The following is a 24,007-nucleotide window of genomic DNA, read 5'->3' on the forward strand; positions in this document are numbered from 1 at the left end:
CCTGTCGAAAGTTGTACAATTGAAATATGTGTGTGCAACTCGCATAAATACCGAACGAATGAATCAAAATCAATGCAAAAATTATAAATACAAATATTGCTATGAAACAACACAACACATCACACAAATACACACACAGAACATATCCAAGCGGTAAATGTCTATGAAAATAATCGGATAACATATTTAATAGTTGTAGCTAGAACAGTTTTTGTGTTCGCAATGTGCAACAATTATAAATAATTTATTGCTGGCCACAATGGATAACTTGGCCAACTTGTATTCGAAATAAACAAAATTTAAGCTGCTTACAATAAAGAAATAAATAAATCAAGTACATTCCAAAGGATTTGTGGCACTCTGCTCATGAGCTGGCAAACTAAAAGTAAAATTATTAATATGTAACTGTATGTGAATTGATATATTTAAATGTAAATTACGCAAAATGCAAATGCAACAAATTTAAGCAAATATTTCGTTAGACAAATACAAAAAAAAACCGTATATGAATAAAATGTGTATATTATTAAATTAAACAAATGCAAAAAATAATCTAAACTTGTTTCATTTCCAAGCGATCATTTCTTTTTCAGAGCAACTAAATGGAAAATATTCGGTTATGTTTTTTTTTCATATTTAGAATTGTTACGTTTATTCATGTTAATAATTTCATATTATTATTGTTGCTATTATAATTATTATTATTATTATATCTTTGCTATATTTTCTTTCTTTTCTTTTTTTGGTTTTGGTTTGGATTAAACTCAATACATTTGTATGTATGCATGTGTGTATGTGTGTCTGTTCAAATATAATAGAAGTAAGTATGTGTTTGAGTGTGTGTTAGTGTGTGTATATGCACTAAATATTGTTTTTACTTAATTACTTTAAAACGATTCATCCATAAATAATGCAATTTCTAATTGGGTTATTGTAATCTCCTGAATTAGATTTCTATATATCTTCGCTCTATTATAATTTTTATTGAATTATTTTTTATTGAAATTGAATTTAGCTTGATTACACCACGGCTAAGTATAAATGATGCTTTTGAGTTTTTCATTTGCTTTCACAATAAGTATTTATTCAAATGACAACAATGTAGCGCAAATTCAGTTTTATTTATGAGATTCATTTTGTGTTTTAACAATGTTAGAAGCAAATCCATATACAATAATCGTATAAGAGATACACAGATATATATAAATATATATTCGATTTATATATATATATATCGTATAATGCAATTGTTATGCTTACATTACAAACAGTACGAAATGCCAAGCCGTGTTCTCTCTAAGGCATTTTCCCTTTCTCTATATGTATGTTATATATGTTATAATACTCCCAATTCGGAACAAACTTAATACACTCCAATCTTTAAATTCAATTTGTATCTTGTATCTCAAAATGTTGTATCTGTCAGATACGTTTGCTATGCTTCTGCTCGTTGTGCATCGGGGATTGCGGGGGTAGCGGGAATGGGAGGTATTTATAATACAGCGATATGCCTTTTAATTAATATTTTCAAGTGAAACTCTGCAAATCTTTCAAGTATATTTTTTCTTCAGCATTTTTGTTTAGCTATACAAAAAATACATGCTCATATAAGAGCATATATCAATGTATGTATGTATGTTTGTGTATATATAATTATTATTAATAATTATCTCAAAGTCAGCTGGCATTTAGTTTATTATTTTGTAAATAAAATCGAAGTTGAACGAATCATTCATTTCTTGGTTGTGCATATCAAAAGATCGAGAAAGTTTAGTCAAATTAAATGCACCGATTTGTCATTGATTTTGTTGCACTGTGCAGTTAAGTATCGCACGGTGGGTTAAGTGTCAATTGTTTAGTAGCAAAAAACAGCAAAACAAAAAGGAACATTGTGCGTTAAGTAAAGATGATCCAATTGCTCGATAGGAAACTAATGGAAATAATTTGTAAAATTTGATGCCATCTTTATACAAGGATTTCGAAAAAGGAATTTTGCTTAGCTGTGGATACGGTAATTGCCTTTATATATGTATGTATGTGGTATATGGTATTGGTATAATTTGTAATTTTTTATATATGTATGTGTATATATATATATATATAATAGGTATATTTTATTCATTTATAATACGCAACACATTCAATTGTTCATTTTACTACATAAATACATACATACATGATAATCATAATCATAATTATAATAATAATGACTTTCTTTTTTTTCTTGACTAGAACTCGCTGATGCATATACAACGCCTATGTATGTGTATGTGTGTGTGTGTCTCTTTGTTTAGATGTGTGTGTGTGTGCAGTTGATGGATAATCATAAATAGATCATTCATTAAAGTTATGTTTAAGTTAATTTCACCAATTCGCTAGCCTTTTGTGCGTTTTTGCCTTTTTTTGCAATTTTCTTTTTCTTTTCATTTGAACGGGAAAAGGAAACTTTTCATATTAATTTGTATCTTTCTGACTAGTAACTGTAAAAATTGCTGCCAGCATATGTACAATAAAAATAGCTTAAATCGCCAAGAGAGTCGCAACTCTTATGAATACTGTTCAGCGGAGCGAAGAAGAAGGAGTTAAGTTGAGTTGAGTTGGGAAATTGAGGAAAATAGCACAAAATATGTGCAGATTTAATAAGTGCCAAACTCAATTCAGCACATGTACATGAGTTATTGTTATCGTTTATCGTTTTTACTTTTATCGTAATCGTAATCGTTTATCAATTTACACACAACACATTGACAAAATTAGCAATTGCCCAAAAGCACATTGAACAAACAAACAGCTTTGCGTTATCTCGTTATGTTTTGTTCATTATCATTTTTCATTTTGGTTTTTCGTTTTCTGAATATAAATCTCAACAAATGGAAACATTGATAATATTCATGCACATTAACATTGACATTTACACGGAGCGACCGACTAACGGAAATTAGTTGTATAAATACAATGTATACATGTATTCATATATAATAATAATAATAATACATATGTAAGTTCTATATACGGGTATTACTTATGTCTTTTCTCGAGCATCTTCTATCTTCATCTGTCGATGCCTTTCTCTAAACTTTGCTAACTTCAAAATTGTAACTGTGTGTGGAATGCGTGTATGCTTGTGTATACTTGTGTGTGTGTCTGGGTGTGGGTGTGTATGTTAGGCTAGTTAGTTGTCTACAACAACAGCACTGTTTAACAATTACAATTGGCATTGGGCGTGCCCTGCGGCTGATCCGTCAAACGTTGTCCCTTCTGTGAGCCACCAACTAACGTTGGATCCGCATCGAGACTCTCGGACATCTTGTCGCATATAATATCCACCAAACGCTCAAAGACAGCCTGCAAAAATAAATCGAATTGAATCGCATTCTAATTACTGAGACTTCACTGTGAACTCACCTTAACATTCACATTCTCCTTGGCCGATGTCTCAAAGAATTCAACGCCCAGTTGATCGGCCAATTGACGTCCACGCTCGAAGCTAATCACACGTTGATCCTCCATGTCGCATTTGTTGCCCACCAGTATGACCTGAGCGTTGTCCCACGAATACGTTTTAATCTGTGTCACCCTGTTCGAAAAATCAAATGACATAATTGGAAGTTAATCGGGCACGTAGACGAGACAGCAAGCACATCGATTACACTCACCAGTCCTGCACAGAGTTGAAGCTGTCCTCGTTGGTGACATCATACATCAGAATGAAACCCATGGCGCCGCGGTAGTAGGCTGTGGTAATGGTGCGGTAACGCTCTTGGCCAGCTGTATCCTGTTATTGGCAGACGGATAAACAGAGTGACAAGAAGCGTTTGGTCAGTGACATGTCTAGTAGTGGCTTTTGTAGATGAGTGTGGGTGTGCTTGAGATATGTGCATAAAACGCAAACGCAATTAGTGCTGCCCACACACGCCGACCGACAGACAGACGGACAGACATACAAACCCTTGCCTGCATAGCTGCGGCTGTTGTGTGGATGTGGGATGTGAGAACACTTCGGCGTGCGCTCACCTGTGAAACTTGTTGCCCCAGCATACATTCAAAATAGACACAGCTCACAGCTCAGCAATCAATATGCCTAAGCATGTGTGTGAGTCTGTGTGTGTGTATGTGTATGTTAACTGGGCAAACTTGTCACATTGCCAAATTGCATGCAAATTCTGTTGGCACACAAAAGTATGCTGCATATTTTTGCACTGCGGACAAACTGTGCTGCGCTTAAAAGTATGCTGCATTTTTTCACATGACTCAACTCTTTTATTAAGTAAACGACGCGTGCTGCAGTCACTTAATGGAATTTATGTGTTCACATTACAAATGAACTCAGCTTATGCAGTCATTGCACTTACCCAAATTTGCAGCTTCACACGCTTGTCGTGGCGAAATACAGTCTTGACCTTGAAGTCAATGCCCACGGTGGACACAAAGGCCGATGTGAAGCTATCGTCTGCGTAGCGAAAGAGGAAGCTAGTCTTGCCCACGCTTGAGTTGCCAATGATGAGCAGCTTGAACATGTAATCGAAATTCTGATCGGCCGCATCCTTTTGCCATTTGGGATCACCACCGCCAGCCATTGTTTTGCTATAAAACGAGAGGGAGAGAGAGAGAAAAATATATTTTATAATCAGCGTAGTCATTGCTTCATACATTATTGAATTCAGTGTGAAAATAGATTGTCATTCACTACAATAGTTAGACACTGCTCGAATTCAGTTCTCAAAAAAAAATAACCGTTCCAAATCAATTGAAATTTTTCGCATTTTTTTAAAACCTCAACCAACTTGCTACTAACTGTTACGATGTTCGATACCACATTGGCTCTACTGGTCAGCTGGCTGGCCCAAGGCATTTGTCTCGTGCTGGGCCACGCCTGGCAGCATCCGCTGCTCACCACGGGATGCTGTCTGCTGCTCGGCTTCTTCACGCACGCCGACGAGCAATTGCGTGACGAGATTGGCCAACAAGTCGCCACACGCTGGCAGCGCATGAAAGAGCATTACTCGTTCTCGTTCCTCAAACGCAAATACAAACCCAATCCCATGCCCAACTACGACTACAGCTGGTCGCAGGGGCCACACACTTGGACACAGACCGGCAGCAATCAGAGCCCGGTGAACATCGATGAGCAGCTGGTCCAACGCCTGGCCATCCATGAGCTTCTCAACTGGAATCATTACGATGAGCTGCCCGCAAGCATTACTCTCGAGAATACCGGACAGACGCTCCTGCTTCGTGCCCAGTTTCGCAGCAATGTGCCGACCATCAGTGGCGCCGATCTGCTTACCAGCTACACCTTTGTAGAGCTCTGCTTCCACTGGGGCTGGTCGAACAGCGAGGGCTCCGAGCACACGCTCAACAATCGCAAGTATCCACTGGAGATGCAGGTACTACATCGCACTGGAGCCTCGGTGCCGCGTCGCTGCACCAGCAGCTATGATCTGCTGATGGTTGCCTACATCTTTGAGTTGTCCGCACACAACCCGTTGCTGGATCCGCTCATGCAGAACTTAAAGCTCGTACAGATGCCCGGCAAGCGTGTTCAGATTGCACCCTTTCCACTCTCCTATTTGGTCTATCCATTCCGTACGGGATTCTACAGCTATGGCGGTTCGCTGACCCAACCACCTTGCTACCAGGGCACCGAATGGTTCATCTTTCCCGAATCACTGGCCATCAGCGACTTTCAGCTGCGTCACTTTCGCCAACTGCTGAGCGGAGATTGCTTCACGCCCATTTCGCGCAACTCGCGACCCGTGCAGCCGCTGGGCAATCGCATCGTCAACCTGAACTACTTCTGTCCCTATGACACAGCTCAGCTGGATCGTATGCGTCTCGAGCTGTTGCAGCAACATCAGCAGGAGATCGAGGAGGAACCGGAACAGACACATGTCGAGGAGGAACAGGAGCGTCAACAGATGAAACTGAAGACTATGAATAGCTCCGATGACGAGGGACAATTGATTGAATCGCTGGACACCACAACCACCATCACAACGAACTCTTGCACCAGCGTTTGTGCCACAGTGCTCAATCGTGAGGGCAACAATCTGGCACAGCAACATCAGCAGCAGCAGCTCAACTCTTGCTGTCCCAATTCAATCATCTTTTTCAGTTCGAACAACAATTACAGAAACAACAGCAACAGCCTGGGAAGCACGGCCAGCGACACCAGCCTGATGGACAAGTGCAATGGCCATGGCCACTTTCAGCTGGATCAGACCGGTGAAATGATGATGAACCTGTCCAATGATGTGGGCATCTGTGGCATGGGCGATGGGTTGGGCGTGGGCGCCCGCATTCAACTTATTGAATAGTCTATGAATGGGATCATTTAACTACCTAATTTTTTGATGACAAATTTGCTACATAAGTTTTGTTTAAACTCCGCAATCGATGATGCCATAAAACAGAAACACAGAACACTCGCAATGGATGAAGGGCTGAACTGGACAAAGGACAAGATTGCGTTGGCTACCTTATGCAGGAAGGGGGAAGACTGCGAGACTTGCACCACAGATACCACGTATTAAATTGTTAAGTTTTAAACTGTATTTTACAACGCTTGAAAGTATGCTATGAATTTTCGCATTTGCTTTAACAAGACTTCTGACGTCTTTCAAATAACGGCTCAACTGACAGCAAACGCAGCAAAATAAGTTGGCCTTGAAAACTTGTGTAAAGCGAAGGGAAAGAGTAGAGAGTCAGAGAGAGAGTCGATTACGTTGTGGCAACAATGTGTTCTTCTCTTTAGTTATTCCAACTTTGCGAGTTTGAAGAGTGACATTTTTTATGCACGCAGCGTACACAACATTGTGTCGATAATTTGTATGTATAGGCAACTAGGCAACATCCCATCCGAGTCCCACTCCCTTCTCTCCATTTCTCTTTGGCCATCAAGTCAAAAGTTACGCAGAGATTCGCGCGTCATCCTCGAGGCGCTCAAGGCAAAAAGACATGGCTTCGACTTAGGCTCAGGCTCTGGTTGAGGCTGCTGCTGCTGTTGCTGCTGCTTGTGAGAGGCACTTGAGGCAGAGACTGGCATAGACATGCACAGACATGCCATGCTTCAGTTGAACTGAATAAGGCACAGGCTGTGTTATCAAAGCATTGCTTTTATCTCTCTGCCCCCGACAAGCTGTAATTATCGATTTTTTGCCTGTCGAGGGTTGACTGCTGTCATGCTGTTATTATTCCTGTTCTCATTGTCGCTGTTGTTGTTGTTTTGGATGTTGTTTCATGTTTCAAATTTGGAGCGAAGCAAACGCTGCGCTCATTAAGCAGCTGCTTGCCCCATTTGCCATTTGCTCGACAGGGTCGCTCAACCTGTGGGTTTACTTAATTATTGATAACCAAAACTTCGCATCAAATATCACAAAGCACAGTTACAGTTATCAGCTATATATACATCGAGAGTGTGTGTGTGTGTGTGTGTGTATTTGCTCGATTGCTTATGCACAGAACTTGTCAATTTCTCAATCAAAATTTTAGCTATTGAAAAGTTTCTGACATTTAGACAACAATTCAATATGCTGCCAGCTTTTGTGGGCTTAACAACTTTGACGGTTGCCCCCAAATGTGTGTGTGTGTGTGTGTGTGTGTGTGTGTCTGTGTGTGTATTTGTCGAGGCTTGAACTTTTCCGAATGGAAATGGAAATGCACTTAGTGCTAACAGCAAATATTTGCTCAACTTTTCCTAGGTACATATTTCCAAATGGGGGCCAACTGCGATAGCTAGACATCAATTATTTATCGATAGTCAAGCGATAGATTGCACTCTGCATTCAAGTGGAATTTAAAGAAGTTTTAAAGCGATGACAGCAACAGCTAAAGGCTAATGAAAGGGTAACTTTGAGTGCTTAATTTCTTGCTTCTTCTTTTGCAGTAAAGTAGTTGCAATCATTTAAAGTATTATCAACTGCGATAGCTGGACATAAATTATTTATCGGTAGTCAAGCGATAGTCAAGCGATATTTTGCACTCTGCATTCAATTGAAATTTAAAGAAGTTTTAAGGCTAAGAAAGGGAAACTTTATATGCTTCTCCTTTTGCAGTAAAGTAGTTGCAATCATTTAAGGTATTACATATAATATTATCTGCTAGAATAATGCAGTCAAACAGCCGTTCTGCCGTCAACACTGTTCACCTTCAGCTGGTTGCACTATGCTATGGTTTGTGCTTCCTGCTGTTTGTTGTTGCAGCAATGCAACCAGGTGTGAAGCCACAACAATGAAATATTCATTTACTGCGTGTACATTTGACATTGCCAACTTTCACTGTCGTCCAGCTTTCAGCAACAAGAAAAACACAAAAAAAAAACGATTCATCAAAAAAAAAGCAAAACACGACGACAACAAACGAATGTGGTTGCTGTTGTTGTTGTTGCTGCTGTTGTTGACATGCCCGGGGGCAGCTAATGAAGCTGAAAATGTAGCTGGACACGTCGAGCACGCACACATATACATTCCCCCCTCTCTCTCACACACACACACTTGCAAATACTGTGTGCATAAGTGATGAGGACCATGCGGCGTATACTTATTGTTATGGGTAATGCAAATGCACTTACTGTGACTTAGTCTTGAGGTTGCGTCGGTTCTTGCGTCTGTATTGTTGCTGCAACTACAGCACTGTATGTGTGTCTGTATGTGTATAGGTATTTGTTGTTGTCTTCAAGCTTGAATTGCGCCGGAAGCTAGTAGAAGATCCTGGGGTAATTCCTTAAGTGCTGCTGCTTCTCCTTGTGACCAACTGTCGTTGCTGCGGCTGCTGCTGCTGTTGTTTTTGTTGACGTATGCGGGCTCTGACTGTGTGTAGTTGTGTTCGAGTGTTTTGTTGGTGTGCGTGGGTGTAAGCGCTTTTCTGTTATTTTTCACACATATACACAAATCGATAATGTGACGCTGAGTTACTTTTTTCTCGCTCGTTTCGCTCTTTTAACTGTTTTTCTTTTTTCTTTTTTGCACTGACTTTTCTTTTTTATACTCGTTTTTTTTTTGGGCTGGTGGCGTGCAGAGCTCAGGGGAAGTTTTAGCCTTGGCACTGGGTTAGAGTCTCTGCTGACTGATTGAGTGAATGACTGACTGACTGACTGACTGGCTGGCTGCTTCGCTCTGCTCTGCTCTGCTCGTTGCCTGCTGTTTGCAAATTTGCGCTTCTTGTTTACGATTATTCAATCAATTATTCAGTTTAACGCGCGTTTCGTCTCGCCCGGAGTCGCAATTTATTCAATTATTCATTCAGCTACTCACGAGGAATGGGGGGACAATGTGTGTTTTACTCAGTTGTTGTTTTTTTTAGTTCCGTTCACCGTTTTCTTTTCGCAGTAAGAATTTTCTTTCGCTCTTGTGTGTTGTACACGTCGTCGTCGTCTTTCGCAGGACCACAAATGAGGCAAAAATTTTCCTGTCTCTGCCCCGTTAACTGGACTCTCTAAGTGTATGCGTGTGTGTGTGTGTGTTGTTACTTGCGGCGAATTTAGTGGCGCGGCGAATATAAGCAAATGTATTCGTATTTTGTATACGTTTTCATCATTGAAAACTGTTTCAAAACGCGCAGCTGCTGTTACTTCTTCTGCTTCCTCTTCTGCTTCTTCTTACTCCTCTGCTGCTTCTTCCGTGTCTAGTGGTGAAAATCGATGGGCCCATCCGTCAAGTGGGTTGTTTGTGTGGGCGCAGACGAAGCTTTGCGGCGACAAGCGCGCGAGCTTTCCATTCATGCCGCGCAGCTGCGCAGTGGGCATCAGTTTAAATGTTTACCAGCACTGCGGTTGAGTTATCGATAGGCAGGCAGAGAGCGCGCAGTTTCGAAATGCAAGACAAATCTTATCTTTATGTTTAAATTGCCCACCTCCGCTTGAATTGATTTATAGTGTATTGTGGGTCAAAGATTGCAAATAAAAGAACAGATTGCACATTATAAAACAGTTTAATTAACAACAGATTAACAATTGATGAAATACAATGGAATCACTCTACAACTTGCTGTTACCAGCAAGCATATCACGCACCACTTTCACCGCATACTTGGCGGTGCCTGGCGCCGTGGTAACGCCGTAGCCACCATGTCCATAGTTGTGCACCACCTTGAGGCGACGTCCCTGAGCATTCGTAATCAACTCCGGCTCCACACGCACCACAGAACGATGTGGACGCAGTCCAACGCATTCACGTACAATTTCCGCCTTCTTTAAACTGGGCAGCAAGTCATAACAACGTTCCTTGATGGCCATGCTGTCATACTTGCACCACTCGGTATTGTAGCTATCGTATTGCCTGCAACCGCCCAGTGTGACAGTCTCGAAACCAGGCAGCACATAGGTATCGAGATCGCCATAGAAGGCAGTCTTAATCCAGGGAGCACGCACCTTCAGCACTTGGCCACGAATGGGCACCAGATGCTGATCATTGCACAGTTCCTTGGCGCCCATGCCTGTGCAGTTGAGCAGCACATCAAAGTTCTGAGGCACATCAAAGAAGTTGTTCACATGCTGTCGCAGCACCTGGCCACCGTTCTCGAGGAATCTGCAAAGCAATCGAGTTACTAGTAATACAATAAATCATATGAGAGCGACATACTTCTTGGTGGCGTAGGGCAGGAAGAGGCGACTCTCAGTCAGGCAAGTGGTGTAGAAGGAGCCGTACTTCCAGCCGCCATGGCACAGCTTCAGCTCATCCTCTGTAGCACGTCGATATACGGGCAGCAACTGCTCTATGAAGTGATTCTATCCGAATCACAAAAGAACGAGATAAGCAACGCTGATTAGCTGATAATGTTGTCACCTTACCCGCACTATGGAGGGCGTGGTGCGTGAGAATATGTAGCCAGATAGCTGACACACGCCAGCCAGAGCCGATTCTTTGGAGCGCCGCAGTTCATCCCAATAATTAAATGCATCCGTCATCCATTGTCTGCAATTGCAATTTCACATTAGAATGTGTTACGTCTTTTCAACTAATCCCATTACATACTGCGTAATTTCCTGTGTGGGGCCCATGAAGCTGGTGCCCGGCCGGAAGATACCAGCGGCCACATAGCTCACAGTATCCTCATTGAAACGATCGGCAATAATAGAAACCTGAGCAGTTGGAAACTGCTGCTGCAGCTCCAGAGCTGTGGTTAGTCCAATAATACCGCTTCCCAAGACGCCGAACTGCATGTTTGCATCGATGAACAGTAAACTTTTCACTGAACTGTCTTTCGCTGCAGCGTGTGTATTTAAGGCTGTCCGTTGGATGCTTATCAGTGCCCAATATCAATTAACAGCAACAAACGCTGATTACAGCCAATTAATTGCGCTGCGCCTACATTTTTGGACACCACTGTACAACAGTTCCACCGTAATTAACGCCAAACATAAAATATTTTCACTAGCCTACAAATAACACAGATTATACTAAGCGGCAATTATTTGCATTTTTTATCTTACAATTGATACACTTTAATTCATCTTTTAAACAATTATTATTTGTTTTTGTTTATATTTATGTAGTTTGTGTTTGGACTCGTAACAGCTGATAGATCACCGAAGGGGCAGTTTGCAGTTTCACAACACCATTGATGGTCACACTGCACTACAGTCGATTTGAACTCTTTTCTGCAGTGTGGCCATTTATACTAAAAGACATTTCGGTATATTTAAAAGTACGGCTTGCGGTCACGCTGTTATCTGCTAGTATGAAATAAAGCTTTTGACGAAACCAAATAAAAATTTTATGTGAAATATATATTGTTCGTTGACAATGTAACTTAAAGCATATCTATCAACATTTGTAAATCCAAATTCTGCTCTATATCATCGCAAAGATTGTACAGCTCCAAGCTAGATTAAGCCAAACGGCAAGTGCACAGAAGTGAGTGCCACAGAGCAAACACTGCCAAGAAGTGGAAGCGGATCAACAAACGCAGAGCAACAGCGGACACCAAACAACATCGGGAATATGTCCTCAATGTCGCCCAGTGAGGTAAGTTATTACTCTCAATCTCTTCAAGACCTTGACTGCCGTCTACACTCAACCACAACAATTAAATTAAGCGTGAACGTACAGCGAAAAAAACAGTTGTGCAAATGTTTGCAGTCAGCTGCTGCTGCCTCCGCCTTCGTAGCGCCGCCGTTGCGTCGCTGTCTCAGCTGCTGCCGGCAGCGTTTGTGTTGAGTTTTTGTGCGCATTGCAAAGGTTCAACGTCATCTTATCGATGCAGCATACTTATCACCTCCATAAGGAACAATTGTGTTATATAACAGTTTAAAATGTCGCTTCTTTGTCTCAACTGCTTTCAGTCACTTTCACCTTTTGCACCTGAAGGTCTTTGGCGGTTTCATTGGCTTTTTTAAGCCTGCAGTGACGCCCTCTCACACACACAGACACTCAGTTATCGACCCATGCAGCTTTTGTTTATGCAACCAATTGCAATGCCGCTGCCGCCGCCTCTAACTGTTTATTTGTCTGTTTGTTATTGTATTTTGCAGCAGCAATGCTTCTTGCTTGTCTCTGTTTTTGTTTACGCGGCATAAACAAGCCTTGGCACGCCAGCGCCATCTATCGATCCTGCGCTGCCAACCCATCTTGCCAATCTTCACTCCCCATATAACTGCCCGCTCTGCATACAGAGCGCTTCACTCAAGCCCAAAAGCTCAACGCGTACGCGCGGTTCGCTCTCGTTTTTTCGTGTGTTCTGTTTCGCCGTTGATTTCATTCAGTTCTCGTTGACACGCGGATTCGCACGCGCCGATTTTGCAATCGCTTCGTTCCGGCAAACGAGTGGCTAAAAACAGAGAATCCAAAATAAACAAACAATCCAATAACAACACAAAACCGTATTTACATAAAGAAGGTTTATACAATTCACGGGCACTGTGCCGAAAGCTAAGCTTTAATTATCGATTTAATTATCGGTTTGTCTGTGAACGATTCTTCTCAGACTAACCTAATTGGATAGACCGTTAATTACCCGGGCGCACGCTCCGCCAATCAATGTCCAGTTTTTGAAAATTGCTTTTTTGTTTTTGTTTTTTTATATAAATATTTGCTGACCGCACACATCGTTTTCGCACATCTTTTTCAATAAATAAATAGCTTTTGTGTATATGTATTCTGGATTTCGATGCTGGCGTGAACTGATTTTGGCACGCGTTCAAGTTATAATTTATGTGCTCGAAATGGAACAAGAGTCTGATCAAAGTATTTGCTTGATTTCGACACTTGTTCTTATAGTCGAATATTAATTAATAAACTTTTTATAGCATGTCAAAAGCTGTTTTGCGTATATATCCACAATACCACATTACGCTATACACAATGTATATATAATTCTCCACTTGATTATGTGCATATCTTTAGATCCGAGTCCGAAAAGAACCAGTTTCTATATTTGGTATGCATACACTGTCGTTATTCTCGCGTATATAGGCAATTTTGGCATCAGTTCTACGTCGCGGTTCATGAAGTTTTGCATTCAAAATCAACTGAGAGCAAGCCTCCCTCCGATCGTTGCCTATAACAAAAAAAAGTATTATTCAGATTCACCCTTTTGTCTGATCTCTGTCATGAAATATGCATGTGATACGCTGCACACCCTCAACACAAAGCGTAGTATATCATAGAAGTCAGAGCTTCCTTATGGGTAAATTGAAATAAACAATGGAGTGACGAGAGTTAATTAATACTTTTCCCTTGCTACAGATGCCATTCAATCCATTTGGGTAACTCATAAATTATTTATGAGGGCAATTCCACCTGATCTTCTCTTATCGACACTGCTAATAATCCCCCACCTGGTGTATAAATATATTATTTAACAGATAAGCCGATTTATTTGCCTGCGCAATTAAATTATTATTGAGAAAGCATTTTAATCTACTCATCAACTTATACTGCTTGCATCTGGCTTTAATCGTAAGCCGCTGTAGCGCTTGTTTACTGTACTTTTATCAAGAAAATGCAAATTAATCATTATAATTAAAATGCATTGTCGCCAATTGGCTGTGATTTCGCAACGGTGCATTTTAAAAGGTTGTCATTTTCAATAATATCAACATTTAATCTCAATTAAATTATTGTCGCCAGTCTCGCATTTCACTCATGAATGTAACTGGAGCTGGAGAAGTGATTTGTCAACTAACTGAGCTACTTAAATTTGCTATTTACTACGACGCCTCGTCGTCAAATCATGCGCAGCCAACTTAATAAGCTGATTGCCATTTGCAGGGTTGCCAGATCGAGCTCTTTTTTTTGTAATTGCTGTATCAGCTACTGTCGTTTTCATTGCCAATTTCCATGCACAATTCACGTGCTGTTACTGAGGACACGTTCGATTAGTTTCTCAATTGAAAGCATTTGTTATTTACAATATTACGCATTGATTGCTCATAAAGAATCAAAATTGAATTGAAAGATGAGCTGTGTATCACTTGGCGAGTACGTGATACAGGCCTACCTACCTTCTTCTCACTCTTTCTTTCAACTTGTGTGCTGAGTTTATTTGGAGTGGCTTAAAAAAAAAAAAACAAGCGCATCAGGTTTTTCGTTTATTTATACGAAGCGACAGTCAGCGGACCAAAATAAAAGAATAAAACCAAAATAAAGCGATTAACTATCAATCTCTAACGTCAGAGCGCTGCGCCACAATGACGTCGCAAAAGCGGCTCGTTTACATCCATTTAAACGAACACGAGTTTGCTGTGGGTATTTCAGTGTAAGTGCATTCTTATCGATTGCACGAAAAGAGTGCGAGAGAGGAAGCGGCAGCCTTTGTATGAAGGTCGAAATTGTTGATTTAGCAACTGCAAGTTTAAGGTTATGCTGCACGCTTCCTCAATGCCATTGCTGCAACATGTAGTGGTGTCCACCACCCCGGGGGTACAGCTCGTTGCTATTTTTGTCGGCTCTCTCTTTTGCTCTGGTCTTGTAATGAGCTTAAGGTTCTCGGTAAACGGCAGCAGCAGCAACAGCAACCGAGGGGCAGAGAGTTGGGCAATCAGGAAATCATTTTGTATGGCTTTTGGCTTGTCGCGAGCTGCGCATCGCATCGCAAGTGAAAGTTGCATAATTGGGCCCAGTGGGTCGGGTCGTGAATCAGTTGTGAAGGCTGGGCCCCTAAATTGGCCAAGTAAACAAGAAAAAGTATGGCAAAAACAAACAACATACAAATGCTGACCATGACTCAGAGCTGCTCCCCAGACACTCGGCAACACACTCACAGCTTTCGTCACACACCTGCCGCTATCTCTATCTCCCTTTCTACACCAATGTATATCTCTATCTCTATCTCTATTGCTGTTGATGTTTCTCTGTGAATATGACTACTAAGGGGGCCTTTTGATGCGTTGTTGTTGTTGCTTCTATGGTCCACAGCGACCTTCACACCAGCAGCGGCAGACGACTCATTTTGGCCAGTGCCCACTGCCCACAGCCCACTTAGACCGCCCACTCTCTTGGTCGCAATTTTATCAGCTGTTGTCAAGTTTATCGGCCTTTTGATTTAATCTATTTCTTTCTTTTTGTTTACCCCGAAACGCAGGAAATTCTCTAGAAAAAAACAATCAGAAAAACAAAACGCGCAACAACAAGAAACTGCGAGTCAGATTGTTTATATCTTTGTTTTTTATTTATTTATGTTCGATGGTTCAACATTTTAAATACCATCTGAAAATGTGTTTTTATTTACTTTGGAAAATTTTGAAACGATTTTAAAACATTTTGTTGAAAAAAAAGGTGTTAACCACTGAGATATTTCACATTAAAAGGAATTAATTTTGGGCCTATTTTTATTGTTATTTGTTATTGTCTAGTCTTGTTATAGAATAATTCTCAGTCACACCAACAATTAGCATATAGTTTTATATAGATTTCCCAGCGGGGGATATTCTCTTAGTGCTTGACAACAAGCGGGCAGACATTTGAAAATTAGAAAATACGTCGCATCTATCTTTAGACTGGCAATGCGTCTTCCCACATCAAATAAATTTGGGGCAGGCCTTATGAGGATGGCAACAGGAATTGTACCGAATTGTGTGCAAACTTATACAGCTGATTTAAGAGCAGGAAAAAACTATACTATAAATCAATATTGTGCAGCTAACTGATGCAATTCGCTTGTTAACGAAAAGCAGATCCCACAACGGTTCCAATTACCCCATATAACATATATATCATCGATTCCACTGCCGATTGTCGATTGCTGATTGATTTTTATTATTCTCGCACGTTTTCAATTCACAATTGCGAAAGTCTGCCGCAGTTTCATCAAATGCTGCGGCCCATTGTACGCAATTGTAAATTGTAATTCGAAATGCATTTTTCCAATTGACGTCGTCTGTTGCAATCGTTTGGCGATATTGATGTCGATGACTGTGGCTCATTTATGGCCCTGTTTATTGTGCTTTCGGCCTTAATTCGCAAAAATTACTCGCACACATTCTTTTTTGTTTTTTGGGCCACTTGTGTTTCATGCTGACCTGTTTACAAATAAATGCTTTCGCATGTAGTATGTATTTTTGCATTCATTTTCCATATTCGAATCGCTATCTTATCAGCTCAGCTGCTCTTATCAGGCGTGCCGAGCGTGCCATTTGCCACGCTGACAGCTCGGGAACGCTGCCAAAGTCGCCAAACCGTTGGACTGTGGCTGAGAAGGGCAAGCCGGGGGCCAATTGTTTCATCATCTTCTCAGAGCTGCATCAGTCTGCAGATGCTGCACAGGTAGAGCCAAATTTGTAGATTACATACGAGAAAGAAGACAGTGGAGAGAACTCTTGTTTGTGTGTATATAGACATAAGAGCTATATCTGGCTAAGCGAGTGTATAAGCATGTTTGGGCACATAAACGAGTTTTCTAGTCTCGTCTGGCAGGCTACATGAAATGCCTATTTTGATAGTGCAAAACTGATAATGCAAAAAAGAAGAAATAAAACAGAGTGAGTCGAGTTATATCGACTTTGCAGTTCGCTGTCTCAAAATGTTAACAAGAAATTAACAATAATATTACTGTCAAATTGTATATATTAGAAATCAGTGATCGTTTGCTTTTTTGAGAAGTATAATGTGGAACATTTTTGAATGGTTACAATAATATTTAATGTCAGTAATAAAAATAAAAAGAATTTAATTTGATTTTTATAATTGCAAATAAAATCTAAAACTTACATTTAATTAAAAAAATATAGTTCGTTTATATTGATAATTTATATTGAACAATGGAATGTTACAAATCATATTCAGAAAATATACTGAAGGCTCTTTTGAGGTCTGATTTCATTAAACTCATTATTTTATAATTGTGGTTCTGTTAGAAGTACATTTATTTTTAGTAGAAATTAATTATTAGTGACCCTTCTTTGTTAATAGTTAAGCTACAAAATTGTATAGTCATCACGTTTTTCGACAATTTTTTTTCAACTGATAAGACTTAGATTGCGATTTCCTCTCATCCGGATATTTACAGCCTAATATCTAATAATCATGAACAAGATCTTGATCGCTCACTAAACGGTGTCTCGCATTGATAGTACACTCGGTGAGGGCATGAGAAAATACACTACGTACTCTGAGGCACGTTGACGCTGCCAACGATGACTCCCGACGTCGTCGTTGTCGTCGTCGCCTCGTCTCGAACGGCTGTTTGGGTTGAGGCAGCGTTGTTGGGTTGAAGGGGCTTTCGAGCAAAATTTCTCGACGCTATTGCCACAGTCGTTGGCCGAACGTTGAGGCACTTGGCTGTTTCGTTTTCAATCGTCTCGTTTATTCGCACTCGGCGGCAATCGCGTTGCTTATTGCAATTTACCATTTAGTTTTTGTGGCCAACGCAAAATGTGGCTAGTGCGTTAACACTTTGAACTGAGCCCTGGGCAAAAGTATCTCAACATAGTTGCCATTGATCGATGATAATGATTCAAAATAAAAACTACAATAATTTGTGACATTTTAGTTTCGAAACATCAAGGAAACTTACAAGAACTAAAGATATAAAAGTGTTTGAAAAGTACCCAATTGAAATAACGCGCAGAGACTCTAGTTGAACGTGACAAAATGTTGAAACTCTTCAAGAAAACTAAAGATAAAATACCCAAATCGGAAATCATAACCGAACCCAAAGAACCAAAAACTCCGCCGGTCTCCAAATGCGGCAAGCCGCTGCTGCTCGACAATACGCGATGGGAGGCAAGTATATAGACCTAATATATGTAGTATCAGCACACACATATTTATGCGTATTTCTAATCGAACTCTGAACCTTGGGCGACAACTTGGCCTTGGCCATTATAACGCGCCATATCTAAATGAGCTGGTACTTATCGCCTTACTGCGGGATTTACACTGCCATAAGACTTTTAGCGCCTCTGACAAATATCCAAGACAAAGTCTTTTTCACAGCTGTAAATATAGCAACTGATAGATCATATATATAGTTGTGCTCTGTTTCTCCACTTCGCAAATTCGAAAATTGCGTCATTAAGTTGACGTTTCGGGGAACAAGTTATGAGTCTATCGCCTGAAATATCGCTGTGAAAATAGGCGAAGAAAGGGTAACTCGACTATGGCAAACAACTTGAGACATTATCAATAATTTTTCAATATCAGAAGGGCGCCTCAAGTATCCACCTTGTCTTGTGATTTTGTTAATTAATCTTCCTTGCCAAAAAGAACAGCACGACATGGCAAAAAACTTTAGTAGTACTTGTTTTTTTTTTAGCGCTTATCGAACAAACTGATAAAATTATGGCTTATAAAAGAACATACTTGACTTGTGTTTGTATGTGGTGTGTGTGTTGAATTTAGGTTTATAAATGTATTTATGGCAGGCTGATAATAGCCAAAAAAAAGGAGGAACAGAATAACAAAACAATCAACACACACAGAGCATTGCACGAGCAATTTTATCTAATCTGTACAACGCCCGCCTCTATCGTAGGCCATATACCATATAACACACGGAGATTGACATTTGTAAGTCTGAAAGGAAATGTGTAGGCGATAAAAAGTAAAGCAAAGTATATAGCTGGAGAGTCATGTATACGATTGTAAATGCAAGTAAATAGTGAGGCCAACGGAACGAGACACGCGATCTTTGTGCAAGTCGTAAAGAAAATAGAAGATAGTTAAAACAACAGCACATAGAAATAGAAGTTTAAGGTGTGCATCGAGTACATTTGAAATTGAGTTCTTGACTGCATTTTCAGTGCTAGATAAGATAAGCTGACTAACTGTGAAATTGTTTCTAATTACCCCACCCTCTTTTCTTTCTTTCTCTTTGTCTACTTACAGCGCCGTCTGCACAAAGAGTTGATGTCCCTGATCAAGGAGCCGCCGCCAGGCGTGACCGTTGACACCGAAAGCGTGCAGCAAAACTTATCAGAGTAAGTGTGTGGAAGCCCCTTCTCCATCCGTCTGTCTGTCCGTCTGCCTCTCTGTTTGGGGTGTGTGTGCCACATTTGCCACATGCTCGCGTCTCGCAACTAGGCCAAGTTCGCACAAAACTCGTTTAGCTTAATTTAGCAGATTTGTATTTTTGTTTAATTGTTGACTCTGTGCAATAACAACACTGCGCTTTAATTACAGATGGAAAATAAATATTAAAGGTTTCGAGGGCACACTCTACGAGGGCGAAGACTTCCAACTGCTGTTCAAATTCAACAACAAATATCCCTTCGATTCGCCAGAGGTAAGCGAGTCTGCACTTTAGAATCATACATAAGAGCAATTATTAACCTGATAACTATAATTTGTGACTAGGTAACGTTCATTGGCAGCAATATACCCGTGCATCCGCATGTGTACAGCAATGGACACATCTGCCTATCCATATTGACCGAGGACTGGTCGCCGGCGCTGTCGGTGCAATCGGTGTGCCTTAGCATAGCCTCCATGTTGAGCAGCTGTCGCGAGAAGAAGCGACCGCCAGACAATACACTCTACGTGAAGACCTGCAACAAGAATCCCAAAAAGACTAAATGGTGGTATCACGGTACGTATGCGTGATTTTTCCATTCTCACATGCAGTTGAAGCAGATGCACATCTGTTCAAATACTGACTCTGACTCTCTGTCTCTGTGTTTGTTTATTGCAGATGATTCTGTTTAGTTAGCGTTGCAATTTATGACTACTGCCTGCTGCTTGCGTTGCGCATACAACAACATCACAAGAAAATATAAAAACCGCATGGCCAATTGTTGCCCTGTCTGCAAGGACAACGCCTTATAGCGACCAACAAAAGCGCCAATAATAACTATTTCATATACCAGCCACAAAACAAGCTACCAGAGACAACAATTCATTTATAAATATTTAAATTACCTGTGACAGTTGAGGAGCGATGTCATTGTTAAACTGAACACACACAAAATCACACACTCAACATCAAACAATGCACTTTGAGAGCAAAATGCAATTGAAAATTGGAAATGCGTCGCACTGGTTGAAAAATTGAAAAACAAAAAAACAGTTAAATAATTATATATAAATATATATGTGAAAGGAGAAAATAAGCAAATGGCAAACAATCAACACCGACATGAGCAACAAACAACAACAAGCAACTGTATAAAACAAACATGAAAACAATATAATTAAATGTTAACATTTTAAATTAGATTTATAAGGACCGAAATTAGCGTCTAAATTAAATGTTATAGACAACTTAACACAATAATCTTAATCTGTAAAATGTGAAAACCCAACCAACAACACAAAAACAATCAACAAAATCCCTTTCTGGTGTTGCAACCAGGCTGTGGCAGCAACATTCCACGTCAACATGCTGTTCGCTGACCCTTTTTGAAATAATAATCACAACAACACCTATATAATTATAACATTTAAATTATATACAATATATAATGTGTGTCTGTAAGAAGAAGTGCATTGAGTTTCCAATTGATAAACGAGACTCAAGTGCAGTTGGCAACATTGCAGCGTTAGTCGGAAAACATTTCAAAAATGTATTCATTATGTATATGTATGTATGATGTACTATATTATTTGTATTACGTATTAAGATTCGTCCAAATCATCAAGCACATTTTGTAATTTTTCGGCCATTCACATCACATTCAATCGCACTGTAAACATCATTTCAATCCATCGAACATCGAAAACCCTTATTCAACATACATATATATTTGGCAAAAGGACGAGAATCCAAATGTGGCCAAAAGAAAACAACAAATCTCTCATGTGGCACGTTCGCAAAACATATTTACCTCTTATTGTGCAACTAGGTTACGAAATGTGGCGAGCAACTCGCTAAAATACTTATGTTTAATACCATGTATAAAATATTACTATATAAAATATATATCTATATATCTGTCTGCGACTATACTTAGCATATGTACTAGCTACGCCTATGAAGAATTATTGTTAAAACAAGTATTTAATAAAAACAAGATCCAAGTCTGTAATCGTGTAAACTGTGCTCTCTCTTCTGATTTGAATTGGGGATACTACCATCTAGTAAAATTGTGCAAATGTACTTCAAATTATCATCAAAGAATAAAACACTTGTAAAATTTCCATTTCGTTGTTTAGAGAAAATAGTCAAAAATTTAAAATCCTGTTCGACAGAGTTTACAAATACGAACACAACAACGTATATCTTTTCGAAATCCTTTCAGATCATGGCGTGTTATAGCTTTAATTAAGACAAAAATTTACATCGATGCAGCCTCAAAGCATGCTACAAAAAATTTTTGCTACTTATTTGCAAATTAGAAAAATTGTCCTTTGTCGACCATTTCCTTACGCATTTTGACAGGACCTTTCATATTATATTTATGGACCCTAAATCTATCGGTTGGCATTAAAAAATTATGGTGTCATCTAAGAATCCAACACTTCAAAAATTTCGGCTTCAGGGCGAATGGAAAATTATCAAAAACATAAAATTCTGGCTAGCTCCGAAAGTAACAGGACGATTTGAATGTCCTTTGGCCAGTTAATAGTCCTTTCAAAATAATATTGTTTGACACTAATTTCAGCTTGATTCTTACAAGGATATTAAGGATATTGCGATTTTTATGTATACGAAAAAGTCCTTTTTCCTCGGATGTGTAAAGGATTTTGAAGGATATTCTTTTAGATTCTCTGTTTAGATGCTAATATCTATCGATCCTTAAAAGGACATCAGAATCGTCCTGTAAATGGCGAAGTTATGGCGGAAAACTTGATTTTTGCACAATTTTTGCATGGTACCCCCTTAGAGAAATTTCCGGTGATATTTTTTATCGGATTCTGAAAATCCTTGAATGCCAATAGATTGTTTTCGTTTGTGGGATCACAAAAACTCATGTCCTTTTGAAATCGGTTCAGATCCTGCCGAGTTATAGCTAGAATTAGATGAGTATTTGCATTTGATACAGCCTGAAAGTATGCTACAAAAATAATTTGCTGCTGCATTATTTACAAATTCGTAAAATTATCCTAGTTCGGCCATATCCTCACGCATTTGGACAGGACCTATTGGAATGGATTCGAGAATATGAAATCCATCACATGACATCGATAATTATACAAAATTTTCTCTACATACACAAAATTCTTGTTAGCAACAGCAGCATGATTTAAACGTCCTTTGACCTGTTGCTAGTCCATTCATTTAGTGAGTGAACATTGTGTATATATGTATATTTATTAGTTTGCCTGTATAAATTAGATTATAGAGTATGGAAATAATGCATTTCTATAGGAGACACATTTGTTCAACAAAGGTTATTAAGCGTGCTGTGCTCTTACAAATCCTATGCTTAATGCTAAAGTCCCACGCCGAGGCCAGCTGTGGGCGTAAAATAGAGACACTGCAGCGCCTCCTCGAGAGCACGCTGGCAGGCCAATGTGGAGGTGAAGCCACCGGCATTCTCCTGTGGCGTTTCGGTTCGTATGTGATGAATGTAGCCCATGGTCTCTATATCGATGGCATGCGGCGCCATCGGTCCCTCGGTGTATGGTAAATAAGGTTCGTAGTTGAATAGAGGTCCTTCTTCAGATTTGGGCACTGGCAGCAGCGTTGGATCAGCCGATTGACCAAATTTGATGCCTGTGGAGAATTCTGTTGCTGCTTTTGGCGGCGGCAGCTGTTTCTCTTCCTCGCGCTGCTTTTCCGCCTTCTCTGCAAACTCGCTGACAATTTGGGCAGCATCTTTGCCGCTATACATGAGCTCTTCAATGAGCGCCTGCTTGTCGCGTGCCTTCTTCTTCTTGTGTTCCGTCTCCAGTTCATCCAGTTCCTTCTTGCGTGATTCCTCCTGCGCCCGCTCTATCTCCAACAGTTCCTCCAGCGCGTATTCGTCGCGTCCGACACGTGTTTTGTTGCGCTGAATTACTTCTCGATTGTCACGCTTGTATGCTTCGATACGTTTGTTGGTCTCGATGACTTCGATGTTGTTGCACAGATTGTAAATGATATCCTCAATCTCCTCCAGATAATCGTTATACTCCTCCAGCGAGGCAAAGTCCTCTTCGCGCTTATTGTAGTCCCGCAATATGCGCCTTCTTATATCCACCTCCTTCTCAACCATGGGATCCTCAAACAGCTGCTCCCGAAAGTTGTTGCGCCGCAACGGAACCATGCACTCGGGACAGGCGCCGGAGCCCTTGAGAAAGAGCATGTCCACGCATGATTCGCAAAGTGTGTGCCCGCAAACGTTCACCATCAACTTGAGCGATGGGTTGCGATACTTTGTGGTCTTGCATCGTGGGCAAGCCTGCTCCTCCATGGTTAAATAAATATGTTTATTAGCAGGCGGCACTTAGTTGAAAATGCCGACAGTCAACAACAAAATTGCATTACTCTTCCAAAATTAACAAAATCAGCGTGACCGCTGCTTGAATTGCAAAATATACGATTTTGCATAAGAAAATATACCAAAACAACTACCAGCTGGCTACACTGCAAAATCGATAACCGATTGGTGTTGTTAGTTCGCAACGTATGGTAACCTTAATTTATCGATATCGATAGAAGTGAGCGGGCAATTCAAAAGCAAATAAAATGTAACTGAATATTCATTTTAAAC

The 24,007-nt window shown here is 40.2% G+C and overlaps 5 protein-coding genes across 8 annotated transcripts; 2 read left to right on the plus strand and 3 right to left on the minus strand.

Moving 5' to 3' along the window:
* Positions 1–223: 223 nt before the first annotated feature.
* LOC133845116 (ras-related protein Rab-3) lies at positions 224–9,576 on the minus strand. 2 transcript variants are annotated; one of them, XM_062279479.1, is made up of 5 exons: positions 9,252–9,576; positions 4,353–4,584; positions 3,657–3,775; positions 3,406–3,577; positions 224–3,345 (listed from the first exon to the last, which is right to left on the minus strand). In XM_062279479.1, exons 2-5 carry the CDS (start codon positions 4,575–4,577, stop codon positions 3,199–3,201), a joined length of 663 nt encoding a protein of 220 aa, XP_062135463.1. In that variant the 5' UTR covers positions 4,578–4,584; positions 9,252–9,576; the 3' UTR covers positions 224–3,198. The 2 variants fall into 2 exon arrangements, with proteins under 2 accessions (XP_062135463.1, XP_062135462.1); XM_062279478.1 differs by having other exon boundaries at positions 8,570–9,576.
* On the plus strand, positions 4,681–6,606 carry LOC133845114 (carbonic anhydrase 5A, mitochondrial). The gene has a single exon (XM_062279475.1). It carries the CDS (start codon positions 4,803–4,805, stop codon positions 6,315–6,317), a length of 1,515 nt encoding a protein of 504 aa, XP_062135459.1. The 5' UTR covers positions 4,681–4,802; the 3' UTR covers positions 6,318–6,606.
* Positions 9,577–9,908: 332 nt separating the features above from the next.
* Positions 9,909–11,556, minus strand: LOC133845115 (D-aspartate oxidase). Its single transcript, XM_062279476.1, has 5 exons — positions 11,429–11,556; positions 10,971–11,374; positions 10,787–10,910; positions 10,578–10,723; positions 9,909–10,523 (listed from the first exon to the last, which is right to left on the minus strand). The coding sequence occupies exons 2-5, from the start codon at positions 11,156–11,158 to the stop codon at positions 9,974–9,976; spliced, it is 1,008 nt and encodes a 335-aa protein (XP_062135460.1). The 5' UTR covers positions 11,159–11,374; positions 11,429–11,556; the 3' UTR covers positions 9,909–9,973.
* Positions 11,557–11,722: 166 nt separating this feature from the next.
* LOC133845117 (ubiquitin-conjugating enzyme E2 W) lies at positions 11,723–21,406 on the plus strand. 3 transcript variants are annotated; one of them, XM_062279481.1, is made up of 6 exons: positions 12,662–12,834; positions 17,926–18,158; positions 19,263–19,354; positions 19,557–19,659; positions 19,731–19,962; positions 20,065–21,406. In XM_062279481.1, the coding sequence occupies exons 2-6, from the start codon at positions 18,027–18,029 to the stop codon at positions 20,076–20,078; spliced, it is 573 nt and encodes a 190-aa protein (XP_062135465.1). In that variant the 5' UTR covers positions 12,662–12,834; positions 17,926–18,026; the 3' UTR covers positions 20,079–21,406. The 3 variants fall into 3 exon arrangements, with proteins under 3 accessions (XP_062135466.1, XP_062135465.1, XP_062135464.1); XM_062279482.1 differs by lacking the exons at positions 12,662–12,834; positions 17,926–18,158 and adding an exon at positions 11,723–11,963; XM_062279480.1 differs by lacking the exon at positions 12,662–12,834 and having other exon boundaries at positions 17,679–18,158.
* Positions 21,407–22,571: 1,165 nt separating this feature from the next.
* Positions 22,572–23,811, minus strand: LOC133840260 (CDK-activating kinase assembly factor MAT1). Its single transcript, XM_062272002.1, has one exon. It carries the CDS (start codon positions 23,705–23,707, stop codon positions 22,745–22,747), a length of 963 nt encoding a protein of 320 aa, XP_062127986.1. The 5' UTR covers positions 23,708–23,811; the 3' UTR covers positions 22,572–22,744.
* Between the last annotated feature and the right edge of the window lie 196 nt (positions 23,812–24,007).

Source organism: Drosophila sulfurigaster, chromosome 3, assembly GCF_023558435.1.
Source record: "Drosophila sulfurigaster albostrigata strain 15112-1811.04 chromosome 3, ASM2355843v2, whole genome shotgun sequence".
In the NCBI taxonomy this organism is placed as follows: Eukaryota; Metazoa; Arthropoda; class Insecta; order Diptera; family Drosophilidae; genus Drosophila; species Drosophila sulfurigaster.